The 19265-nt window shown below is 43.2% G+C and overlaps 1 protein-coding gene across 2 annotated transcripts in view; it reads left to right on the top strand.

Moving 5' to 3' along the window:
* Window positions 1–19265, top strand: part of LOC147684077 (dehydrogenase/reductase SDR family member 4-like) — a 152838-nt gene that overhangs the window by 64829 nt on the left and 68744 nt on the right. Inside the window, exon 4 of one of the 2 annotated variants that reach the window (XM_086944944.1) lies at window positions 10196–10297. The exons of the other annotated variant lie outside the window; for it this stretch is intronic. Within the exon in view, the coding sequence (XP_086801070.1) occupies window positions 10196–10297 (102 nt within the window). The remainder of the gene's footprint in view (window positions 1–10195; window positions 10298–19265) is intronic. 2 annotated transcript variants of the gene reach the window in all.

The following is a 19265-nucleotide window of genomic DNA, read 5'->3' as shown; positions in this document are numbered from 1 at the left end:
CTATCTCCCCAGCCAGTGACCGGATCGGCACATTATCCCTCCGGGACCCAAATGGTGACACAGGATGCTATATGAAGGCAGGACTACCCACGATATAGGTAAGAACCTGACCTACAGAGACGCCATGTTTCTGGACTCCCTCACAAACACATGCCCCAACTTAAGACACCTCTCTCCCCATTTCCCAGGTTGCAGCTGTGCCTCAGCAACTTAGGTAAGCCTTTACCCTCCACCCGTGATTTTAAATTCCACGATATTCGTTAGACTTTATGTTTTAGACGGTGTTGTTGTCTCTCTTTATTCAGAGCACTCCATTCCTTGATTTATTCGGACCTGGATTACTCCATAAGTGACCAAGGTAGGATGGTGGTTTTGCCAGGCGGTGGCACTGAGGTTTTTGTAAAGACTATCACAATTTAGTCCTGACAACTTTTTTGTTTATTCTTTTTAGAACATATTGGTCCTGAAGAGAACCCCGCAGTGGGGGGTTCGAAACGCGTCGACCATGTTTATTTTCCTTTATGTCAATTGAAAATACCGACTTTTAGTGACATGAACTTCTGATCACTTCGAAAAAAGAACTTTTGATACTCGCAAAAATAATTGGGTTAGAAAAAATTGTTATCAGTGACATGTTTTGAGAATTTATTATTGACATTTAGGTTCGAAGTGCACTTTTCTTCTTCATTTTGTATGACTGTGGGTGTATGAGTTTGAGAGTTGGATGTGATGTAAATATGTATATTTGTATATTGTATTTTGTATTCACTTTGTTTAAATGTATTATATCTGTACATATGCAAATTTAAAAAAAACAGAAGTATTGAAAAAAATTACTCCACTAGTGACTAAAGTGACGAATAAACTAGTGACATAATCAGTTTATGGACCTCTATGTTTTATTTATGTTCAGGTCAGTGTAAATATTCATAATATTGTCCAGTACTGGCAATTGTGTTGTTCCTTTATCTGATTTGGCTTAGCCTTGCTGGCTTTCTGAGCCACGACCCTGTGTAGTTTTGAGATAACATGAGAGAGGCACGGGTGTACGTGAGGAGAGGGACGGAGTAACAAGCCCCTAGCCCCGGTCGGCCGCGGACGGGCGCAGACGGGCTTAACTCAGGCGCAACTCCGGCGCGCCTACGACGCGCCCGCTGCGCTCGTCCGCTGCGCTGACACATGGGGGCCGTTGAAATAGGAGGATGGCGAGGGGGTGTGGCGAGGCTCTAGCTCGCGGCCAACCTGTTTCAAGATGGCGCCCGCGGCCGCTGGGGAGCCCGTTAAGCGGACCAACCACAGCAGGCGGCCAGGCACCACGCGGGAGGCGATGCAGTCGGGAGAAGAGCGTCCCCGCTTGTACTCAGCTGATGAGGTAGGATGTTTTAAAAGTAAAGGTTGCTGCTTGCAATCAGCAGGACCAGGGTAGATTAAAATAGCTGCTCGTAGTCAGCAGAAGTCAGGTAAAACAACAAATGGCAGCGCACCAGCAGTTGCGTGTCAGCCCCCTGCCACAGGGCTGCTTAGCAATCACAGGGGAGCGGAAGGGAGGATCCTAAAATAGGAGGATGGCGAGGGGGTGTGGCGAGGCTCTAGCTCGCGGCCAACCCGTTTCAAGATGGCGGCCGCGGCCGCTGGGGAGCCCGTTAGGCGGACCAACCACAGCAGGCGGCCAGGCACCACGCGGGCGGCGATGCAGTCGGGAGAAGAGCGTCCCCGCTTGTACTCAGCGGATGAGGTAGGATGTTTTAAAAGTAAAGGTTGCTGCTTGCAATCAGCAGGACCAGGGTAGATTAACATAGCTGCTCGTAGTCAGCAGAAGTCAGGTAAAACAACAAATGGCAGCGCACCAGCAGTTGCGTGTCAGCCCCCTGCCACAGGGTTGCTACTGGTACTACTTTATTGGCAGTCAACATGATAGCCTGGCATGTCCTGTCCTTTCTAAAGTACAAGCCTGTCCAGATGTGTATGTTATTTGATAATTTAGAAAAAAAATATTTTGAGGGAACAAAAAATGATTTTCTTCCAAAATAATTCTTAACATTTTTTTTAAAGATCGGTCCAGCTCATGTTACATGATGCATATCATTTCTACAGGTCCACAATTATCCTTATCACATGCTGTGTTCAAATGAAACTGAGAATACATATATTCTGATGGAGGAGGCACTAAACTCATTACTCTGTTGTGATTATAAGTGATATGGAATAAAGCATGATTTGTATACTGAAGACACACCTGAGTTGCATTGTAAAACAGAATGTGATAAGGATAATTGTGGCCCTGAAAAAGCTATTGAAGCTTATTCACTGTAGAGCCATATTTAACAATACATTTCTACGGTGAGCAGCCTTTACAACTCGGGCATTACCACGCGCTGCCATTATCACGCTGCTTTTACAACGCAAGTCGTTACAAAGACTTGCACTGGAGGGCGCTGTTGGATAGGGAATAGTTTAATTTTCTATTCCAACACCTTCCCTACTGTAACGTGGGCTGGAGTTGGAATAGAAAATTAAACTATTCCACTATCCAGCGCTTACAGCGCAAGTCGTTGTAACGACTTGCGTTGTAAAAACAGCGTTGTAATGGCACACGTGGTAATAGCCCACGTTGTAGTGTCATACAACCCATTTCTACACACCTTACTTTAAAAACCAACACCTAGCCGTAATGGCAGTAAGGCCTACTTAGTGGTAACTTATTATTATTTAAAAGGTACATTTATCTGTCAAAGGGTTACTTTTGATAGATCGAATTGCAGTTTAAAAGTGACTTTAGTCAGGCAACAATGGTCATCCTGAAGTCATGATTTACACTGTCACTGTAGTCGGCACAAGGAGTGCTGCAGTCAACTAATGACATTTACCCTAGAGGCAGTGAAGACTTTTTGTACCATGTACTAGGACTTACAAGTAAGTTAAGTATGCCAATGAGGAGTAGTTCTACAGTAATAAAAATAGTCAGGGCAAAGATCTGGAGGTACACCATGCAAAAGATAATCATTTGCTACAGCTGTACATTGCGTCATATTAACCTAATGCTAAAATGCAATCAGAAAGTGAAATTAGCAGCTTCTTTGTAAGATATGATGATTTGCATCAAATGGCTCCAGATTTAGACAAATTGGAGACTGTACAGCCGATGTAAGCAAGCCTCAGCTAGGCCTGTCAGTGCAAGGGTTTCGCCCTTCTCTGCACAAAGTCCTCAGACCATAAGAAGATGTTGGCACAGAAACTGGAAAATACAAAAGCATAGTTTATTAAACCTTTAAAGGTGGTACTATAGTCCACACAACACCCTTCAGTATTGCATAGAGTAGCACACCGGACAAAGAAAGCATGGTCCTTTTATACCCACGCAGGGGCTCAAAGAATGCGGTACAAAATACAAGAGTACGTTTTATGTACATATAAGGGCATATTGGAAGGCACAATCGATGAGTAGGCGGAGTTAACAGTTTTCAGAAACCAGTAAACACATTCCTATCTGGAACTAATTAGTAACAGCTGCACAGCTGCAGACCCTACTGAGCATGCCTGGGCATGCTAAAAGTGGGGGATGCTAAATATAGCCTGTTGCTGGACAGATTTCAGGCGCAGTTAACAAGGAGGTAGGACAAAGCATATGATGAGCACATGGCAACATGTGGCAGACAAAATGGCTGCCACAAATACAAAATGGAGTCTGCACGATGTTACGATAGTTGCTGAATACAGCATGTCGTCTGCAATTGCTTAATCTAGTCGCTACCAAATTACAACACAGCTGCTTTAAAATGATAAAATAAAATAAGAACACTTTATATGGACCAATTCTTCCGTGGCCAGGGTAGAAAGCACCAAAATCTACAGAAAAGGAGAAATTTGCAAAGTTGAGTTGTAGTTAGGTAGAAATATTTAGGGCCCAATCACAATGTCAGGCAGAACAACATCCAATAGCCAGTGGGAGGCTTTCCACCTGACATCAATGGTTTCCATCCGACTGCTGTTCGCCATACTAGCGGTAGGAGGGAAACCCACAGGGGGTTTCTGCTGTGCTTCCGACAGGCTCACAGAGCCCGCCGGGGCTGTGGGTGGAATGATTATCGCATAATGACATTTGAGCCAGCCTTGGCTCCGCCATCGGGATTACGATGCCGCTTTCAAGCTGCCCTTTCATGGGGTCACCCACCTTGAAAAGGCGAGCGGAAAGTGACTTTGGGGGACCCTAGAATTGCCCCCTTCCTCCCTGGCCCTCTGCTATGAGGCTGAGGGCAACTATACTGCCCCCAAAACATCCCTACACAGTGTGGCTGGCACTGCATTGTGCCTGACACACGGTACAGGCAGTTTGAAAACATCCATTTTACAATTGTAGCTTGTGTTTCCGCCTTTTCCACCCAGCCGCACAAACTGCAACTGCAAAATAGATGTTTCAGACTGCCCATAGGCCAGTCGCATCCAAATACAGCAGGTGGAACCGCCGACCTTTGGTCGGGCAATTCCATTCTGCAATGGTGTTGGTTGGACACAAATCTGACCAACATCGTAATGAGGCCCTTAGTTGTTTGAAAATGTTGCTTTGGCGAAATCTGCTAGAAAAATACTAGGTCAGTTGAAAAACAGATCCTGAGCTACTGAGCTGGGAAAGTGGTTCAAAGAGTTAAATGTTAGCTGATGACATTTGCTGTGAACTTTAGGTCTCGGTTTTGATTATTGATAAGGCCAGCTCAGCAATCTATCCTTGTGATGTCAGTATAAAGCACTGTAAAATTAACCAAGCCATTATTATTGATATTATTATGGCAATGCATATTGTGATTTTTATTATTGATTTTATTTAAAAAAGCATTTTTTTATTGTAATGCAGCCCATTTTCCTTAAGAAAAAGTGCCTAATTCCAAAAATAAAAATGAAAGATTTTTTAAGAGTGGGCAGTGGTCTGTGTGCCCGTTGCCTGCTCTTACAAATGTAGACACCCACATTCACAAAGGGAAACGGGTCCCTTTGGGGACCCCTTCCCGTTTGTGAATGGGTTACCGCCTCTTTTATGGAGTGGGTTAATTATGATTATTTTACAACCGCTTTCTGATCGCGGAACATTCATACATTCTAGTGCAAGTCATTATTAGGAAGGGATGTATAAATGTGTTACTTCCTAATACAGACTCACAAAAGCAAAATGCGACTCTGTAACAAGTTAAGGAGGAAGACATTTTAAGACCTTGGTAGTGTACGACACTACATTGTGCACCACTCCTTTGCACACTATTCCACTGTGTGCTGTTCAAGCGTTCAACACTCCAGTCTATGCCACTCCACTGTAAGCTACTACACTGTACACCAATACAGTCAACACTATTTCACTGTTCCCTTTTCCACTGTAATGCACTTCACTCTCTGCTATTCCACTATATGTCACTCCCCTCTACGCACTCTAATATGCACTTTCCACTGTATGCCACTACACTCTAAGCCACTCTAGTCTTTGCCACTACATGCTATGCCACTCCACTCTGTATCACTACAGTTTACACTACTGCACTGCATGCCACTATACCCGCTCCATCGTATGACAATGCCTGTACACCCTTACACTGTGCAGCACTCCATTCTACACCACTCCACTGTACAACTTTTAACTCTACGCCAGTCCATTCTATCCTACTACACTTTACTCTATTGCGCTGTACAATACTTGATTCTACGCCACTCTACTGTACACTAATCCACTAGATACCACTCCATTTTCTGTCACTACATAGTATGCTAGTAACAACCTTATTCCAGTCTACACCACTACACTGTCCATTACTCCACTCTATGCCACTACCATCTACCACACTACCCTGTACCCTGCTCTACTCTACAACATTCCATTCAACGGCAACAAAGTGCACAACACTCCCCTCTACATCACTCCAGCCTATGCTATTCTATTGTGTGCCAGTACACTGTACCTCGCGCTACTCTACAGTATGTTATGTCACTGTGTGCCACTACACGGTTTCTCAATCCGCCCATCCACTTTACTCCACTCTACCCCACTGTAGGGTACACAATCCCACTCTATGACACTTCAGGGTACACATAATGCCACTCTACACCACTCTATACCTAGCCACTGTACGTCACACCACTGTACTCCACTCTACCACCACTCCACTGTACAACACTCTACTCTATGCCACTCCACTGTACGCCACTGTATGCTATTCCACTTTATGACACGCCCCTTTAACCAATTGCACTATATACTACTCCACTCTATGCCGTTCTAATATATGCTATTCCACTGTACGCTACTCCACTGTACGCCACTCTTATCTACCCCACTCCACTCTACACCCACCACTTCACTCTATCCCACTCCTCTCTACATCATTCCATTCGATACCAATCCAGTCTATGTCACTGCACTGAGTACCCCTACACTGCACACCACTCCACACTACTACAAGCCACTGCACACCATTACACTACATCAGTCAATTCTATGCCACTCCACTGTTTGCCACTTCACTCTACGCAAATCCGCTCTGCCCCACTATAATCTACCCTATTCCACTGCATGATACTCCATTCTAGGCCATTCTACTGTACGCTATCCCACTATAGGCCACTTCACTCTACGTCACTACACTGCATGCCAGTAACATCTAACTTCATACCCCACAAAAAATTCACAAATTGGTCTAAGCCCCATAAAATAGCCAAAGTTGCCTTTTCAATTACTGAGTATCTTCCTTCACTTGACGCAAATGCTACAGTAAACTCTTTCCCTTCACCTTCCTTCTGACTGAACACCACTCCTATGTCTCTATTACTGGCATCCATAGTCAGAATACATTTCAATTTTGGATCAAACCCATGCAGAATTCCAGCCATACAAATGCTTTTCGTGATGCATTCAAAATCGTTTTACAGTTCACCTGACCACAAGAATTTTACCTTCTTTTTTTAGCAATTGACGTAAACTGTACATTTTCTCTGGAATTTTTGCACAAACTTGGCATAAAACTCGGCCAACCTTAGAAATTACCTAAGTTCATCTCTACATATGGAAGTAGGTGCTTCACTAACAGCCCACAAAAGCTCCTCCTTTGGTTTCACCCCTTCATTTGTAACTTCACGTCCCAAGTAGCTCAAGCTTTTCACCGTAAATTTTCATTTAGAAACTTTGGCAGTCAAGCCATTGTCCTTCAAAATACGTAGAATCTTGTTCACTCTCACATCATGCAGCTCCTTACTCTGACCCATGAACTGAATGCCATCCTGTAAGAAAATTATGTCAGCCTGGTCCTTAAACAATTTATGCATTAGTTTCTGAAATACGGCTGCCACCGAAGTTAGGCCAAATGGCATACGTACATATTTGAAACACCTAGAAGGTGTCATAAATACTATCAAATCCTTACTATCCTCATGCAGTTTAATTTGGTGGTACACAGAAGATAAGTCTATAGACAAAAAACACTTCCTCCCTTTAGTATGTGCTAGCATCTCATTTATTTTTGGTACGGGAAGTCTTTCTGCCACAATATTATTGTTAAGATTCCTCAAGTCCACACATAAGCAGATCTTCCCATTGGCTCTTCTAGCAACCACAATCAGTGCAATCTACCGTGCAGCCTCAACTGCTTCTATAACTCCTTCCTTTAGTAGCCTCTCGATTTCTTGCTCAACTTCCTTTCTTACAATCCAGGGAATATTAGTTATTTTGTGTATCTTGGGGACAGTATCTTGCTTAAGTACAATTTTATGTGAGTTTCATACCAAAGTTAAAATCTTCCTTGAAAACAATTGAGGAAAGTTCATCATATTTTCAGTCACCCCTTTGTCACCACCCTCAGAGACCGAAACCTGCTCCTGGCTGATGATGTTCAATATAATATCTAATGCTCTCTGTTCCACCCACCCTAAAACAGATGGTCCATTCTATTCCACATACAGCTTGCTGACTGTTTTCCATCCCTTGAACTCAAACGATAACCTACGGTACTCCACCATAGGAATGGCTTCCGGTGTAGAAATCATAGGAGTCACATCTGACGGTCTTAAAGAATTCCCCAGGACACCAGAAATGTATCATCCCACACAGTTTTATCAAGAATGGCGTATGGAGAATCAGAGTCTGCAGCTATCAGAATTTCAACCCGCCTAGTTTGATGGTACACACTGTTTATTCTGCTTATTCTTATTCTTAAAGCAATCTGTTAAACTAACAGTTCCCTCTGTGGAGACTGTGTAGAAGGCCTAATAAAATATCAAAGTTATGAGAATTCTATTGTGCAGCAGTGGAAATAAATTTTCACTGCAGTCTTCTTTCCGACAATCAGGAGTACTTGAGAGTAAATGTTCAGTTCTTACTTTTGGATCACCTATGCTGTGACTTCCAAAGAAGATGATAACAGGAGCCTACTCATTAACCCTGAAAAGAAATTTTAGGAGGTATCATTCATTCGAAGGTGAAGGCCAGTGGTCCTTTACCTCTGTATCACAAGTCCTTCAATGCTTGATTGGTGCAAATAAAAGGTTCTGCACTGAGTTGCTGATTTCAAATAACCCTGCATTATTACAAATTCTGGTTCCATGTTTGGTAATGCCTCTGTACAGGGGTGGGAACAGGGGGTGTAGAAGGAACGGAGTCAGAAACCTTGAGTAACGATTTTAAGGAGGGTTTTATTTTCATATAAGCTTTTCTTCTTCTACTAGAGAGTCTTATTCTGGCAAACTAGTCCGGCTCCGTTCTTACACCCTTGGGGAAAGCTGGGGGTTCCAGGATGGTTCGGCCACGCAGGGGAGATGTTTCACCCAGACCGGTGTTTTCTGCACAATCCTCCACAGGTGATTCCCTCCGTATGCGTCGGGACCGTAAAGAAAGGAAAAGAAATGCAATCACTGGGATGTCCGGAGCAGGGTATTCGGGGCCGGGAGTGAGGGAAACCAAGTGCGCAGTGTATATACAACAGCTGGTACAGCTCGTGAGGGAAAAGGTACTGGGAGACTGTACATGTATTTACACAGGCTTTCAGTCGGTAGCCTGGCCACTCCGTCCCACCCAACCCGCAACTCTGCCCCGTACCTTTGTTAGCCACGCTCCTCCAGCGGGAGCGTGGCGGGGCGATTCGCAGAGACGTTGGCCTCCTGGCTTGATGTCCACAGCTGGGCTCGTCGGGGCTTCCTCTTCTTCTCCGCGACTCTTCGATTCCGCTCTTCCTCTCCACTCCGTAATACCTTCTTCCTCCAGGGAATGCCGTCCGTCCTCCTCCTTTTGGCTCCGTGACGTTCCAGATGGACGGAGCTATGTCGTTCTGAAAGGCGGAATTAAAGGCGCCTTGTTCTATTTCGTCCTCGTAATTCCAACGGTGTTCGGTGTCTGACAGTAGCCACTCCTCTGGGTTAGGGTAGTTAGGCTGTTGAAAGGGAACAGAAAGGAGTGTCAAGGGAACAGCTGACCACCAATCTTGGGAATTACCATGTTCTTCACAGGAGCGTCCCGCCCCGTCACAGCCTCATTGACTAAATGTGTCTGCATTGTTTTAGCACATTCACAATCTAGAATTTAGTTTTGGGACTGAGAGCTGATGCAGCATTGCGAGTGCCCTCAAAGAAGCACACTGATTCCTGTGTGATGTCGTCACTCAGTCAAATCATATAAACATAGGAGGTACCAAATATATTTTTAATTCAGTTCAGACTAAACATCTTCAACCACAAAATGTCTTCTTGTTTTCCCTTGTTCAAGTATCTCTAATTAAAACCTTTTGATACACAAACGCTTCTTCAGGGCTATGTCATATTGGCCCCTGGTCCTAGCAAATGGCGGCATTTAATTAGGGCCCACAGAATTTATATGTTTAGCAAATGTAGTATTTGAGATAATATTTTTACATGCAGATGTGTTTTGCATTCACTTTTCACAATAACCATCAAACTGTTCGGATATTGTAGTTCTATCCAAAGTTCCATTGTAGATCCAAATTTTCAGCATAACCACTAATGCATTAGGGTTCAATTATGCAAATATATCCATGGAGAATAGCTTGAACATATAAGATGTTTCTTGCCTTCATGGGTCCATGTTGCACACCTCTGTTATTTGTGACTATGAAACATTTTCTATAGTGTCAGCCTAAATGTTCAGTGCAATGACATACAATCACATGGTTACTGCATCATGGTCCTCTAATTTGCTGAATTTGCTTTGGATAAGGCTTTGAAAGAACATGGAAAAATTGACTATCTATTCTCGAATGCAGCCATAGTGATTGACTCCAAGAACATCTTTGACACCACCGAAGAGGAGTGGACTGAGGTAAGAAGACTGCATGGTTCTGAAAGGATCCTCTTTTGGAGATTCTCACTTTGGTTCACTTTGCCATCTGTAGTTCAGACAACTCTCCCGTCTTTTCCACATCTTAAGTTTTTCCTGTGCTAATGTTTGTTTGATTCTGGGCAGAATTATTAATGTTTGTGATAATGACATCAATGACCATTAATTCAATTCATATACATCCCTGTCAGTTGAGAAGATGAGATAGCATTGATTTCAATGAAGTTGAATGTGGTGATCAAATCTGTGGGGTTTGGTGTATGAGCACTAACCAAAACAAAAATCCTTTAATACAACAGTAATCTACATCAATATTCATAATAATCTATATGGAACTTCAAAACAATCTTCTGTTGGGCACTGGAGTCATGAGGCTGCCTACCCAATTTTAGCACAAGCTAATCTCCCCTCGAATGCTTCTAGCATTCTAAGAATCCTTCAATATGCCAGCTGTGCAGCATTACAATTTTTGCCACCCAGCGACGCATTTCAGGAGTGTCAATATTGTGGGGTGTTGTATGGTGTGGTGGTGCAACCCAACACGTAACACACTCAAAAAACTGTCTGGGGACCAGTCAGGCCCATTTGTAAAGCCTTTTGATCAATCCTGGGTAGCTGTGGCTTTAGCTGTAAGGCTTAAATAAAGGAACTAGCATAAAGCAGTTAGAAACACCACACAACAGAATAAGAAAATCCCACAACACGAAAGAAATCCAACAATAATTAATATGAATTGATATATTTACACATTTTTATACACCCAGATGAGCAGAATCCACAAGAGGGGTCCAAAGATATAGGTTTTTAAAGAAAATTTAACTCTCACTCTTTTAGTCCACAGTGCGAACAAGCAGTGGTAACTGTAAAGTATGGAGACTTTTGAAAAGTTTTGAAGAGTTGAGGTTAGCTACTCCGGCCCAGACTGGGTGTTAGAACCGGAGGTCTCTGGTTGGCACAGGTATGCACTTGTGACAAGCAAGGACCCTCAGCTCTACGTCAGGGCGAGGGAACTACTCCTTTGAATAACCCCTGCTCACCCTCTAGGTAGTGTGGCGCGAGCAGACAAGGCTAATCCTCAGGGCGATAGTAAGTTAAGCATTCATGATCACACACAGTAAACCCACTGACCCACCACAAAGGGACACCAGTCGTATGGTTGTATCAAAAATATGTATGCTTTATATAAAAGATAGATTCAAGCAGGATTATCCCAAGACTAGAATAACGTTTACTAAATTGAGGTCACCAGATTACAATAGGCAAACTTAGTCTTTCAATGTTCGTTGTCCAACAAGGTACGATGACAGGGAAATAAGAACGTTGCGGACCCTGGATCCGATATGAACTCAGGACGGAGTTCACGTGTACCTTGCGGGTGGAAGTCTGAGGCGTTTCAGGCGCGCCTACTTGTGAGGGCGTACCCTGAACGAAGCCGACGGTTCTCCAGAGGATCTCTCCGGCTCAATCCCCCTCGAGGAGCAAGGTGAAGGAGCTAGACTGTGGAGGGTTGCGGCGATCCGGGATCGGTGCAGCTCAGGGAACGAGGCGCCATTCAGGCCTGCGGGGCATACTACTTCTTAGCACGCAGGGTCTGACTCATGGATCTGCGAGGGGCGTCGAGTTCTCGGGGAGACGGGTGCAGCACCAGGCTTCCGGTACCACAGTACGGGGAGGCCTTTCTTGAGGTGCGGCACAAGCCTTGGTATGCAGGAGCGCAAAGCGAGACAGTCGGGTACGTTACGACGTATGGACCATCCGAGGCTATGAGATGCTCTCCGTGCAGATTCTGGCTGGAGAAGATGAGAGGTGCGAAGCTCGCTCCGTAAGCGGCGAGGTGACAGGAGAGCAGGCGGCCCGGCACTGAAGCAGAGAGCGGCTCAGGGATGAGCGGAACTCTCTACGGCGGGGCGACCAAGCTCCGAGCTGTCACGGCCTGGGAGAGGGCAAAGGCACCCGAGTCACAACTCTGGCGAGGGAATAAGAACTGAGGCCCAACAGCAAACGGGCACAAGCAGATAGAACCCAATGGCCCTGGGGTTCCGTTCAGGGGGCAAGCTCTCGATCAAGCCATTGGAGATCGTTTCAGGCACAAGTCTACGAAGTCCTATCTGGTCCTTTCCTCTCTGTTCTCAGCAAGGCACCACTGCAGGCCAGTCTTACAGGATACAGACTGGTTTCCATCCTTCAGCTTCTCTTGGTCCTTCTAGTCAGGCAGAGGTTCATCGTGGTCAAAACTGGATCTGATTTGTAAGGAGCAGAGCTCCTATATTTATACTGCATTTCTTTTGTCTTCGCAGGCCAGGGGGCCTGAGCCTGGTTCAACCCGGTTCTGAAGTACTTTGTTGACAGGACGCTGTCATCTTCTTTCAGGGTGCAGGGCAGAGACATCAGACGCTCCGCAGGAGGTGGAGCCAGCATTGTGGTGGTGGAGCACAACCCTATTCAGAGTCAAGGACTACTCCGCCCACCCATCCTGGTGTAAGCATCTCATTCACCCTCTTGAGCACCCGACTATCCCCCGGGAATCTCCCAGCCCTGTCACTCACACAAACCCAGACAGCAGATACACATCCTGGCAGAGGCGGGCTGAACAGTTAGGCGAGCAAAGGCTAACTTTCTAAAAGTAGCATTTGCAAACACAGGATATTAAAATAAACCTCACTAAAGGAAGTATTTTATGAATCTGAGTTCAGGCATACTAAACTCGACCTGCTACCGTGTTCCCTGAGCCTGCCGGCACTATAGCGTGTAATAGCTCCGACAGCTCATCTGGCCTAAGAGAACCGGTAGCCCTTCAATAGTGAAGAACGAGAAAGGGCGGTAATTCACTACTAGAATAGGCCACACTCTAGGCCTGTCCTACCTTACGCTTACAATGCACCCTGCCCGTAGGCCTACCATAGGGGTGACTGATATGAAGGTGAGGGAAGGTTCTGGGACTGGCAAGTGTGGGCACTTGCACAGTCAGCGTGACAGTGCGGGACTGCGCGCGGTGTCAGCAATGGCGGACCCGAGACATATCTTACGAGCCGCTTCTGTGGGTGGCGCAACCAGCGCTGCAGGCCCACTAGCGGTATTTGCATCTACAAGCCCCGGCACGCCTCGTGCACTTTACTGGGGACTGACAGTGAACCAAATAATCCAATCGTGGAAATCAATTGTACATACACTTTACATTGGGAGCACTTGCACTGCGGCATGGATCGGCCGTGGCGCAGTGCCCTGAGCATCGAACACCAGCAAAACATCTGAGGCACATCAACGAAAAGTGAAAGGGAGACTCACGCCAAGGTGCCAGGTCTAACACTGGGCGACCAATTCCAACAAAGAAAAAATCAGGGAGGTCAATAGGAAATGTTAGGACAGTTACTTGGTTGACAAAGCAGTCCCAAGTCAAGCTCCACACTTTACATCAGAGCTGCCTTAGACTTCAATGGAATGGTCCTGATACTGAGCACATAGGATGCTGAGGATGCTGAAAGATGCTCTGGATGCTGTGCATTAGACAGGGGTCTCCTTGTGGTTATTTCTTAGTCTGCAGGAAAGGTGTGGTGACTTTGGCCACAGGGGTGGAGGTCTCTTGATGTACTCTTGGGCCAGAAGAAGTCCAACAGTAACTGGGCTACTGCCGTCTGGTGATAGCGGGTCCAGCAGTTTCCTTTGGTGAGTGCTAGTGTCCGTCCATGCTGAACAACCCGCACGCTGATGACTCTCCTGGGTCCATCAGACACAGGTGCAACTTTTGAGTCCTGATGGAAGGTCTTCTTGACTCCATATCGATGGTGATTCCTTGCAGATGTGTACTGACTAGCCAGGATGGGCTACTTCAGCTTTCATGGCCCTGGCTTGGAACAGGGGGTAAGCCAACTGGCCCTTAGATTTCACCATTTCGGTCTGGGGCTATGGAGAGATTTTTCCAAGAGCCAGGCACCAAAAGTAGAGTCTTCCCTTTACTAGCCCAAGGAGCAGCAGGAGCAGTACAGTGGTTAGTGCAGACTCTCTTGTCAGGTCAAGGGGTCCAAAAGGGCAGTTCTTTTTGGTCATTTCTCTAGTCCAGATGTTACCTAAGGTACAGGGTAGTGCCATATTTATGCCCAGAAAGTGCTTTGGGGCAATGATGTGGTCACTAGCCAATGGATTACTAGGATCCCTCCTGCCTTATGATAACTTTCAGCTATGTATGGATCTAGCAATCTTACAGTTCACTATTCTGCCAACTATTAAATGTCTGAACCCTTTCCTGGTTGCTAGGAGCTTGGAAGCCCACCCCAAAGGCGTGGCTACCTATAGGCTACATGCCAGTGGTAAAGGTTGTCGGACAGAATATCGAGAAAACAAATATCGTGTGAATAGAATATTGCGCCAAAAATATTGAGGTCCAAAATACTGAGACAGTAAGTGCAATGAGGAAAGTAAAGATTTACTATTCTTAACTCCACATCTTTATACCCTAAAGATATATATATATATATATATATATATATATATATATCTATATATATATATATATATATATATATATATATATATATATATATATATATATATATATATCTATATATATATATATATATATATATATATATATATATATATATATATATATATATATATTGTCATGGTACATATATGAGGAGTTAAGTAAAGTTAAAGATTGCTTACACGTAAAACTAACCTTCATAATATATTTGTCCTCAATATTCTTGAAATTATATTTTGTCCACATAATATTTTTCACCAATATTTTGAACAGACACCCATGGAAAAACCAGATTGGCAACTGGTTTTCCCACTTGGTTACCGCCGCCGGACAATCTACCTGAATGAAGGAACAGCCCTTCTCGATTGTGATCAAAATTTACCCACCAAAGGTGGCTTCACTTTTGAAGACAGTCTTTTAGGCCAGCACCTTGTGTGGCTCCCGCAAGGGGAAGGTAACATCTCCCTCTGTGGCAGGCCTCTATTTTTCCTAAACCTGGGAGTGGTTCACACCACTCCTAGCCCTGGCCCTGGCCCCTTGATATACCTCCATAAATTAATTGTTGTCCAGAGATTTCCAATTTTGATTTGCGTTTTTGTATCATTAAAAAAGTCATCGCCAATCCGAGCCAAATTCTTCTGGACAACATTTTTTAAAATGGCTGATGTGTTGCAGTGATGATATAATATTTCAGGAACCATGAGACCTATATACTTCTTTTTGGTGTTATAACATAGGTTTTGGGTGTCAGGTCGCCCTTGAAGCGACACTTCAACCATTTTCCAAAATAGCAGCTCTAAAATGATGTTTTTTAGACATCATATTGGTAATTTGTTTTAATATTGTTTTTGTTTCAGGTTTTCCGTTGTTTTCAAGTCATATTAATGAGCCAAGCAGGGGATAGCAGATGATCTTTACCTCCTTGAGTGTTGCTAACTACAAAATCTGAGGACTGCTTCAACAAAAAAAAATGTGTCATATGGTATACTAATTGAAAAGAAAAGCTAACATCAAATGCAGCGAGACAGAAGAAAGTTCAAGATACAGCAGAAACATGGCAAGATGAAGTTCATAAAAGATTGAAACTGTTTGAAGAAGAGGATCAAATATTTTATCTTTGTAACAACAATTGCTACAAGCCATATACAATGGAAAGCCTGAAAAGAATTAGTAGAAATAATAGCAGAAACCAGTGAATCACTACAAGAATCTGAGTCTTCTGAGAAAGCGATGACAACTAATCCCAATGCTCATCCACTTAGAAGATCGATGGCTACCCCTCATCAACCTCCAACAACTGATTAGAAAGCAGAGGCTCTTCAATGTGTTATCTGTGGTTTAGCCAGAACAAGGGAAAGAGGATTGATGAAAGAACAAAGTACAGAGTATGAGAGTCTCAAAGGGCAAATATGTTTTTATTATAGCTAGTTTCTTCCACGATGAAGTTTCCAGCTGAGTAGCTGATCTAAACAGCGAGGTGAATGCATTTGCCGTTGATTTGTATGCCTACCCGAACTGCAGGTGTACTTACATTAGAAAATATGAATGTACAATGAGCTCCCAGCAGCAACGTAACCGCCAGCCTACAGTTAAGTTTGCACCGTTTGAAAAAGAAAATGTTTAAAGCCACTCTTGAGTGCTGGCTACGGGATCACACTCAAGGAGATCAGAGAAATAATTGTCAACATTGATGAAACTGTATTGATCTATTAGGATTTTTATGGTGAGAATGTACAATGGCAGAATTAGCTTTTGTCAGTTTAACAAAAAGAATGAGCTGCTTATGATGTTCTCAGCTGGTTTGACAGCTGAAGTTCTTGCTGTCAGAATAAGATCACAGGATGCTTCAAAATCAGCAGGAACCATTTTTAGAAACATTCTGAAAGATTTAGATTTTGGACTTAGTGACACGTTTTGTGAAGCTCCAGAGCTCTGCAAATCATGGGAGTCAACAGGAATGCCTGATGTTGTTTTACATTTTTGTACATCATTGTTTAATATCAGCAAAATAAAATTGTTACAAACTAAAGTTTGAGAGTTTAGAACAGAAGCCAACAACACTGATGATGGTTTTAGCGAAGAAGTGGAAGACAATCAGATTAACCGACAAGCTTATGATGTGCAAATGTACTGTCTTTTCCAAATCATGTTTTATGAATTCAATCACAGCAAAAAGAAAACTCCGCTACACATGTTGACTGCCTAGGCAATCAAGGGCAAGTGCAAAAGCAGAGAGCTAATCACTTCAATGAATTGGATTGGTGTATAAACAAGTTACAATAACATTGTACGAAGCAGGAACTTTTTAGCAGTTCATGCTGTAAAATATTGTGATTCCAACAGCACACCACTTCCAAGCCACTTTACCAGGATATGATTTACAATTGCTGCTCTTAATAATTTGTATTTAAAAGACAGCTCTTCTTTGCCTAGAACATATAGCACACATGATACTGCCAGGATGCTTCTTCAATACTGTACTAATTAAGTTGCTGTTAAATAACTTGCTGTGTCTAGTGAATGTGTGCAAAAACACTACAAGCCAGCAACACATCCCAGTCTACCAGAAAGTTTCAAAGTGGCTAAGGATATGGATCTTCTACTACCTGATGCTCTGGTCCACAAAGATGGTTTGACTGAATTTATAATATGGCTTATTTGGTGGGGACTGAAAGATGACGAAAAGCCAGTTCCTCTCTATGCTGGAATTCATGCTCTGATCTCTCAGAATACCATCCCATTGAAGAAGGTTGGGTTTTTACCAGTAATACCATCTGGAGTCACATACCATGCCTCAGTATACACAGCTCTAAAAAATATCCAAAGTGTGTGTGGTCAGCTTGAAGACCAGCCTATCCTGCCAATTATCTGAGATGAAGGTGTTTTTCATATTATACCTGACATTTTTGTGAGCAATCAGGTAGAATTTAATGATCTTTATACATTCATGGGTATTTTCCACATGACAAAAGTTGTGTTGCAGTGTGCAGGAAGTTATTTTAGTGAATGTTGCATAGACGATGCACTTATTGAGGCTGAAATCTTTGGATGCACAACTGTCCAGTCAGTATTGAGAATCGCTCATCATCGTCGTTCGTTACAAGGTATGCTCATCATATCTGAGGATATTGAAACATTGCTTTGGAATGCTTTCTGAAACAAAAACGTCAAATTAGGTATTGTATATCTTATCTCAGAAGTGAACAAGGCACAGGGTACACTTCATTCAAAAGACAACATGCAAAGCCAGATAATGTTCAAAACAATCATTTCAAAATCAGAATGCCTGAAAACCAAGTTCATAGAGTTTGTCAAAGAATGTGAAGAAAAATCAGAACTTTGCAAGTCCTGTGGACATTATTTACACATGATAGCTCTAGTGTAAATACTTGATACATGCCGATCGGGAAGGTGATTGGGAACTGCACATAAAGACTGTGGCGTCACTGATTACTGTGCTTTGTGAATTCAATTGCATAAACTACCTGAGATATGGATCCTAATACTTGGAAAAAGGGAAGAAGCTAGAGTTGAAAAGCCATACCCCTACAGAAAATAATCAAAAGACATTTTGTGGTGAAAGACAGAAAGGGAATTTTTAATGATGTGGCTCCAGATACGAAACTGGAACAGATGATCCAGAGATCACAGAAAAGCACCAATGGAATTGTTGGTCAGACACATAAAAGTGAATATGTTACTCAATGGCAGCTAGTTTGACTTGAAGTCCTTTCAATTTGAAATTTTTCTGAAAGATGGCAAATTAAAAATTAATGGACCATTGTGAAACTGTTCTCACCGCGAACTTGTGGGAAAGAGATGGGAATGTTTTAGTAAACATGTTGACAGCTTTCTTAATTTCATGCAGCAGCCACGAAACCCCTTTGAAATGACTGAGCCTGTGCAACTGCTCAACTTTGTGATCAAACAATATGTTGGATAACGAGTTAAGACATGTCTACTAGATGTCATGGAACATGGATCGCCAATATACACAGAACTGAAGCAGGAGAGATTTGTATTGAAAGGGAAACAGCTGTTTGAAATAATCACTAAAGCTAAACTTCCACGCTTTAATTGCCATAGTGAGTTTTTTCCAACCAGCCCCTACAAAACAGATTGCAAAAAAACAACTTTCGCATGAACATAGAGAAATGGATGTAGAAAAAGAAAGGGGTGGATTTATCAAGGATGTTCTGTTTCATGATCATCTTCCAACAAACAGAATATTTGATGGAGATGCTGCAACAAAACCAATGAAGCACAAACTCGTACAAGAGCTAAAAAAAAAATGTCACCATAAGAAATTTTATTCAAAAAGTTGTCCTCATTGAAAACTGATGTTGTTGTGGACAATATGTCACAATTGAGAATGGTCAAGATTTCATCCATTCAAAACTTCGGAGAGATCGTTTGTGCACCTTACAAGAACTGCACATTGTCTTTGACAGTTATCTTGAACTATTTGTC

This window comes from Lissotriton vulgaris, chromosome 11, assembly GCF_964263255.1.
Source record: "Lissotriton vulgaris chromosome 11, aLisVul1.2, whole genome shotgun sequence".
NCBI lineage: Eukaryota > Metazoa > Chordata > Amphibia > Caudata > Salamandridae > Lissotriton > Lissotriton vulgaris.
The sequence above is the reverse complement of the archived record's forward strand: the minus strand, read 5'-3'. Positions and strand labels throughout refer to the sequence as shown.